At 29.4% G+C, this 8,657-nt stretch overlaps 1 protein-coding gene across 1 annotated transcript; it reads left to right on the top strand.

Moving 5' to 3' along the window:
• Positions 1 to 325: 325 nt before the first annotated feature.
• LOC107444562 (uncharacterized) lies at positions 326 to 7,335 on the top strand. The gene is made up of 2 exons (XM_016058726.4): positions 326 to 1,940; positions 4,702 to 7,335. Exons 1-2 carry the CDS (start codon positions 809 to 811, stop codon positions 6,255 to 6,257), a joined length of 2,688 nt encoding a protein of 895 aa, XP_015914212.3. The 5' UTR covers positions 326 to 808; the 3' UTR covers positions 6,258 to 7,335.
• The last annotated feature ends 1,322 nt before the right edge of the window (positions 7,336 to 8,657 follow it).

Genomic DNA, 8,657 nt, shown 5'->3' with positions numbered 1-8,657 from the left:
AGAATGCAATCAGAAAATGTAAACTGATCAAATGAGCTATTGTGACTGTGCAATTTAATTTCAACCCCCTCAGACGCACATACTTCGCTCTCGTCCAACCTTTAATTAACGTTATCGACTAATTATCATCAGTTCGTTCGCAGGAAGATTTTTCTTCGTTCATGGAGTTTTAATAAACGTTGTGGTTTTTGTATATATATTTTAGGCATTGTACATACTCTATATAATAGTCCACAAGCGCAGCACTAGATGGCATTGCCTGTTTCCCCTTAGTTTAACTATTCTTTTCGGAACTAAAAGGGTGTTTTAGCTCGTATGGTATCCTAATCTAACTAAATTTGTTCTTGTTTTAGTATTCATAAAATGGCAACTATGTTATTTAATGGGGCATCCATTTTCTGATTTTGTGCAACATTTATTTATCATTATCAAATTAATGGAACTAATATGTTTATTATTACAATTTAGCTTTCAAAATAATCATATGCTCACTGCTTCCTTGAAATATCCAACCCTTCTTGTATTATTTACTTAAATCTATTGTCGGGCTTAAAACATAACACCTTTCATTTAAGCCTAATATCATTTATTTCATTACTATTGAACGGTCCACCAGTATTTCTTTCTGCCAACATTTGAAAACTTTAGTTTCTGTTTTGTTGTCAAAAATGACAGGTGATGTCATATTTTACAAGTAAAGCCAAATGTTTTTAGTTCGGAATTATAAATTTGTTTAACTTTTAAAATTCTTTTATTTTTATTATTGTGAGCTTAAAAATTTCACTAAACTGATTTCTAACTTAGAATAATGGCAATTCCAGCTTTAAAACCTGCTGTTGTTATGAATTTCACAGAAAGTCAGCAGGCATGTAACATTCTTGAAAAGCTATGGAGTCAGCGTGAATCTGGACGATTTTGTGATGTTGTGCTTCATGTACAAGGCCAGAAATTTTGTGCACATCGCAATGTTTTAGCAGCTTGTAGCCCGTATTTCGATTCTGTTTTAAAAAAGCACAAGACAGAAAAGGAACAGCTTACCCTAACATGTCAAAACATGGATGCATTTCTATTACTCTTAAACTATATGTATACAGGTGTCATAATTATTGATTTAAGTAATGTTTCAGAATTGCTTAGACTCTCCAATCATTTTCTTATTAACAAGTTAAAAAACTTTTGCGCTGAATATCTCATTAAATATTTAGATTATTCAAACTGCTTTCTTATCAAGGAGTTAGCTGAAAAATATAGTTTACCTATTCTGCATAGAAGTGCTGACAATTTTATTCGATCTAATATTGCTGAACTTTTTGATAAAAATGAACTTCTAGAATCACCTGTTTTTAAATTAAAGCAGTTTTTTAGTGAAAACAACCTCCTTATTCCGAAGCATTTGTTATTTCCTTTTATTTGTAAGTGGTTGGAACATAATGTTAGTGATAGAGAAAATGACTTTGCAATTTTACTTTCGTTTATCGACTGGAATGCTGTAGATTATTTGCATTTAGAAAACTATTTGAGATCGACGTCCCTGAATGAAAGGAGTCCGAAATGCATTTATCTGATACTATCTGCTATGGAGGAAAATAAAATGGAATTGTCTGTATTTCGTGATAAGTTTCTACTTTTGAAATCTCAGTTTGGTTCCACGGTTGATGACGATGAAAAGGATGCTATGAAAAATGAAAAAAATTCATTCGATTCTGATTATTCTTCTGCTGTGCCAGTTACTGTGGCACCATTAGAAAGGCGGGAAAACGATGTATATCAATGTGATGAAATGACAGCTCCAAAAGACGATGAATCAAGCAATAGTAGTTATAATGTTCCTGATAATGGTGCTGATGGTTTTGATGAAAGTGAGAGTTCTGACAATGCAGCTGAAAATCCACCCATTGAGCCTATCAAGGTTGAATCTGTACAAGAAAAGTTGAAAACCCGTAAGTATTTTTTTATTTGGTTTTTACAGAGTTGGCAAGGTGTAGGACAGATTGGATTAATCCAAGGTTAAAACCATCCTGTCTTAAACTGTCCAAAACTGTTTTATTTAAATTATGTCACAATTTAAAAAAAAATATTGTGAAAAATTAAAGGATAATTTTCGAACAAGAAACAAATTGAAGACAAGTTTTTATTTTATTGAAAAATTTAATTATCATTTTTAATATTGCATTGTTTATCCTTATACAAAAACATAACTTATCAGTATTAAAAGCATATTTATTTGTATTTAAGGGATCAATTTTGTTGTTTAATGAATTGTGGAGCTTCAAAAGTTATAAATCTTTTCTTATGTTTTATTGAAAGCAAATTGTATAAAAAGTATTAAATATTTTTTGATCTCTGCAATTATTATGTGTACAATGGTTTCGCAAAAGAATTTTTACCTTTTACCAATGTTCAAGGTTTTGGACTGCTTTAGTCAGTTTAAGACAGTAAAACCCATGTGCTCTGTCCAAAACAAGTATAGGACTTCTAAGACTCTAACCCTGGATTTTAATATTGAGATGTTGTATGTCAGAGATGAGTTTTTCTGCTTTTTGTCAGTATCCTGTTTTTTTTCTTTTAGTTATTTTTTACCAAATTCTTCTTGTGAATGACAATGAGTATAGTGTGAAAAAAAAAAATAATAATTTCACTCTAAATTACAATTACAGAGTTATATGATAAAATTTCAGAAGAATTTTTTTTGCATTCATGGTAATTCAAACTATATTTAAAATCAATTTTTCTTATAGTAACAATTACTGTAACCAGCAGTTACAGTGTATTATGTTATTGGCATTAATAATTGGCCTTGTACATTTGATTTTCAAAAATGATTTAAATGCACATAGACATTAATAGTAATGCAGGTGTTTGCCAGATTATGTAAAGTTACCAAATAATCTACTTTAAATTTGATAAAGGATCTATTAAAAATTAAGCATTTTAATTAAATGAAATAGTCAATCAAATGATATGAAAACATCAGTTAAATTTTTTCATGGTTTTGCAAGTTCATATAACTGTTCCGTATTATTTATTGTTCAAATTTGTAGCAAACATTTTTATATAATCACTCTCTTTTTTAAATGTTACTGTATTTTCTGAAGTTATTCAACTAAGATAGTTTTATGATAAAGTTCTAGATTGGTGTTATATTATTAGCAAATTTCCAATATGAAGTTGACATTGCAAATCATTTTCAGGAACCTTTATCAAACATTTGTATGAATTCTTATCTTTTTATACTAAGCTATAATAATAAAAAAAAGGTTCTTTGTTACTGGTACAGGTATGTTAAGTAAAGAACTTTTACCATAAAACTTTACTACCAGATTGGGAAAACATTAATGCTTAATTATAAGTTTATTTTACAGAAATATTTAATCAATGAATGAAAATGTATTCTTCCTTGATATTTATGCACATATATATTTTTTTATGTATAATGTTTTGAATTGAACAAAGCCTTAGCAACTAGTGTCACCATCTAGTGACAGTAATGATAAAGAAAAGTTGGTACATGGAATACTTGTAAAATACAGTAGATAAAGTCTGCTTTTAATGACGCAACTAATGCATTGATTATCAACTAACTAATTAAATTCAAATATGAAACTTGATTATTTATATTAACAGTGTTTTCATCTCAGAAAAAAAAATGGGTGAGAATTTCTCACCCTTTCTCAAAAACAGGGTGAGATTTCAAAAATTAAAAAAAAAAAAAAACACCAAGAGACTTGAAAAAAAAAATCATTTATTTAATTATAATGCATTTTTAACATCTTCTAATTTTTAATGCCTTGAATATTTTTACTGCATATGGAAAATGTTCTACATCTACTTTTTCATCAGCTATTCTCATTAGGTTGCTCAAATGCGTATTTGTTTGGTTTTGATCGTTTCTTCCCACATTTGTCCGTTTAGGAGTAGAAGATATTGGCTTTACAAGGCATTTGTTCATCTTACATTAACGAGCAAAAAATGTAAACATCTTACATGAAGAAACCTTACCTACGGTAAACACGTGTTTGCAGAGAAATGCGTTCTGAAAGAGGTTCCGTGGTTCCGAAGGATGGTGCTCTGTTGTTCTTAAAGGTTCTGAACAATACTGGTAAATAGGGAAGCTAGATAATGGGACAGATGTTGAAAATAATAAAAGATCCAGGAAGAAAAGTGAAACGAATTTTATTCTAAATGGCGCAAATGAGAAATTTTTTTCAAAATGCGAGAAATTCGCGAATTTTGAAATTGGTTTATAGAATGCGTGAATTTCTCGCGGTAATCATTTTTTAATGCGAGAATATAAAAAAATATGCGAGATTCTCGCGTTCTCGCGCTGTAGTGAAAACACTGATTAATGAATATGAAATATAAAATTTTTTGCCAACATTGTAAAATTTTCACAATGAGAGAACTGGAACAAAGTATCAGATTTCATGTAGTCTTTTGAATCAGTTACATATAGGGGTCTCTAGTGTAGAAAATAACTTCAAATCAAATTTACAAAACAAAGAATGTATTAAAACGTGAACTTAGTTACCACTAGACTGGAAATTTGACATTAATTATTAAATTTTGAACTGTTGATCAATATTAATTTTAGGTTCTTCCTTAATCCCCTTATATTTTTTTCAAATAAACTTTTTATACATATATCCATGATTTATCAATAGAATATTTAAAATTAGGCTAATCTTTTTTGTTTAATTTTAGCAATAAAAAAAAGCATTATGACTAGAAGAAGTTCCCTACTAACTGCAGGCAGAGAAGTAGTTCCTGCAATTAGAATAACTCGTTCCTCAACTGGCACCAAAGTTACTAAATCTACTCCTAAGAAAGTATCAAAAACAAAGAAAGCCAAAAAACCCGGCAAGAATGTTTCCATGAAACAAAAACAATTGAATATTGTGAAAAGTGAATCATTGCAGAAACGTTATGTCTCAGAAACTGATACAGAAGACGATGATGAGGAAGATGATGGAAATGTGAGTTCCAGTGATTCAAGTGTAGAAGAATCTTTAAATGGACCTACTAAAAAATCGAAATGGAAAGACGGAGTTAAATGCCCTCATTGTTGCTATATAGCTCATTCTTCTGTTAGATTAGAACAACATGTTTCTCGTGTGCATGCAAAAGATGTAACTTATAAGTGTAAAGAGTGTGACTTTACATGCAAGTGGAGCCGAGAATATTACATGCATATGAAAACACATTTTCAAGGTCCTCCTTTCAAATGCGAAAGTTGTGAATATACTTGTGACAGAATACAGTTTCTTTTATCTCATCGTATGAGGCATACTGACGAAAGGCCTTTCAAATGTGATGAATGTGACCACCGTGCTCGAACCAAGGCAAATTTGGAGTGCCATATGAGATGTCACACTGGGGAAAAACCATATCAATGTGAAATTTGTGAGCGTAGATTTGCCATAAAAGCCAGTCTGGATCAACACCTTTCATCACATCGTGAAGATAGACCTTATTTGTGTGACATATGTGGTTTTAGTACAAAATATCAATCACATTTGTTTTCTCATAAAAGGATACATACAGGTGACGTGTTTCGTTGTAATTTTCCGAACTGTACCTACAGTACACCCAAAAGAAGCCAATTAGGATCCCATCACCGAACTCACACTGGCGTACGTTCTCACATTTGTGCGATTTGCGGCAGAGCATTTACTGAAAAGAGTCACCTCGTAAGACACGAACGCATTCATCTGAATGAAAAGCCATTTAAATGTGAACAATGTGATTATTCTAGCTCTCGTAAAGATAAGCTAAAGGAGCACATTATGAAACATCATGGAGAAAATGCATCTGCCAAACGTCCCTTTAGGCCTCGAAAGCAAAGGAGAGAGAGTCAACTGGAAAATTCCTATCCACATCAAATTAAAGCAGCACCTTCAGAATCTGAGAACACCCAACCTCAACAACATATAGAACTACAAAATGCTATGGAAGCTGCCTCCTCTTCGGTGCCAGTAGTTTATACTTATGATTCATCTCATCAAGATTCCATTTACAATCATGCTGTTGTTGGTTTACAACAACTTGGTGTGCATAACTACCAGATATCATTTATGGATCAAAGGAATCATCAGCCTTATCATCATCAACATGTACCTATTGGACCAACACCACCCTCAGCTATACCTACTATGATTCCTGATCAAAATAGATTAAATAGTGTAGCAATACCCTCTCAGGATGGCACAAATGTTGTGGGACAACCAGGGGAATATAACACTTATATATCTTATATGTAATTTTGTAATTGAAATTTTCAATCATTTAGGACATTATTTTTATACTCAATTTTTACTTAATCAAAATATTTTTGGATATTTTAAATCCGAATAATGTTAATTGACTAGAAAAAAATATTCGCAATTTAGATGATATATTTTTTAAATAATACTTTAATTTGAATCGCTAATTCCTTTGAAACTTTATAAAATTAATTTATGAATTACATTATTTTTATTACAATGACTACCACTTGTTTTTTAGTGATAGCTAAATTGTTTTATCCACACGTTTTACTTATGGTGATAGATAAAAATTAATTTGTGTATCTAATCGAAATTTTAGCTGAGGATAAATAATGCATGCGTTCATGTCTCAGTGACATATGGAATAACATTTCATTTGTAATATAATTAAGATTATTAATTTGTATATATGCTTTTATATTTATGTGTGTGTGCTTTTATACAGGTAACAAAATTGAACTTATCACGCTAAAATGCATGGTACGTAGATTAATTGGTTTAAACATATTGAAGCTCAACAGTATATATTTCAGATTATGCATTTGTTACAAAGTATGGAAATGAGCAAACAAGAGTTGCATGAATTGATAGTGTATCACAATGCTGTATGTTGATTATTTTTTTTGCATTAATTGATGTTGTAACACAATGTTTCGTTGTTGCAAGTTAAAAAGAGTATGGTGAAATTTACAGCAAAACTGATGCTTATTGCTTGCCAAGAATACACTTAAATCATTGCATTGGCATAGACTTTTAAAAATCATTTAAATTTGCGTGTATTTTTTGAAATTAAATTGATCTAATGAAATTAAATTATTTGTGCAAAATTAAAATGTATTTTGTCATTGTCAAATCAGAAAATAATTAAAAATTTTAAATTATATTGTTTTTATCGTATTCTAAAATTAAATTTAGAATAGATATAAAAATTAAAATGTGTTTAATTTTAGTCTAAGCATACACTGTACTATATAAATAAATGAATTTTTTTTTTCAACTTTAAAAGCAAATTGGCGTTAAGATTTTTAAATCACTTAAAGCTGTTACTTATCTCTGAGTAAAAAGTCTAAAAGTTTTTTTTTTTTTTTTTTTTTTTTTTTTTAAATTTTAGACTCTAATCTATACATTATTACAAGATGTTCAAGCATCTATAATTTTTTAAAACAATAGTTTTTCTCATTATCTAGCATTGTTTTTAAAGTGCTTAAATGGTGTAACTCAATCTCTGATGACATTGTTTTTCTACATTATTGTGTAAATGAGTAATAATTAAAAAATGGATGAACATTTGAATTGTTCAGGGCTTTTCTTAATTTGGAACAAAGCAAAATTAAACTTGAAATGCAATCAGTTGCAGTTTTCCAATAGCATGGCCTCCTAACTTATCAATTTTTGGCCAATGAACTAAGTAAAGTTATATTGTGGTGTCTATTGCTGTATAATAATGATAAAATTTCTGAGAGTTTAATATTTATTTTAATACATTATTTTCAGCTACCAAGTAGTTTGTTTAATAATTTATGAGTGTATAATCTGTGCTTTTATCTAAGATCAACGAAATGTTTAGTTTCATATTTACATGTTTTGTTTTTGGATTCTACACTTATATTATGTGCCTTTTAAAAAATGTTTAACTTTAAAAGTTTTAAAAATCTAAAGATAACGAATAGAGAAAATGAATGTATAGCTTTGAAAATTTCATTTTAAATGTAGCAATTAAATTAGTTTTAGATTTAGAGAAATACTTGATTACCTGATATAAATTTGCAGTAAAACTTGCGTAAATTTATATCAAAATTTAAAAATAGATTGTTTTGTTCAAAAATGTATGAACAAAACAGTGCTTCTAACTAATTATAGTTGAGTGCTTGGTTTTATAATTTTAAGAAACACTATTTTATCCATATTAATTTCTATTTTTGCATTGCTTCTCTTAAAGTATTTTATCATTTTTACCAACCAACATAGTATTCATTACTGCTTGTAAAAAAATAATGCAACCCTCAATAAAATTGAAGCTATTTTGCAAAAGTAGCAAAAAGAATGAAAATATTGCTTAGCAATAGTAAAAAATAAAAAAGTTTAAGAATTGCTACATTTTTCTGGCAGAGGGACAAGCCTCCATTACCATAGTAGAATAACAATTTTAAATTTACACTTTTATCTTGTTTGCTTTTAACACAAATTCCTGTCTCAATTATAGAACAAATGGAAAAACCCATTGTATTCAACTCTTATAAATTAAAAGGCTGTTTTTGTACTGATGTAAGAAAATAAGGAAAATATACCTAGCACTATTTCTTGAGTGCCTTTAGCTCTGTGTGCTGATACAATCCTATTTATCCAATCCTAAGAACTTCGGTGACGAAGAAAACGTCTTTGAAAATAAACTTT

Source organism: Parasteatoda tepidariorum, chromosome 1 (assembly GCF_982258835.1).
Source record: "Parasteatoda tepidariorum strain Cologne lab strain chromosome 1, Ptep-v5.0, whole genome shotgun sequence".
Classification (NCBI taxonomy): domain Eukaryota; kingdom Metazoa; phylum Arthropoda; class Arachnida; order Araneae; family Theridiidae; genus Parasteatoda; species Parasteatoda tepidariorum.
Note: the sequence above shows the minus strand (reverse complement) of the source record. Positions and strands in the feature narration are given on the sequence as shown.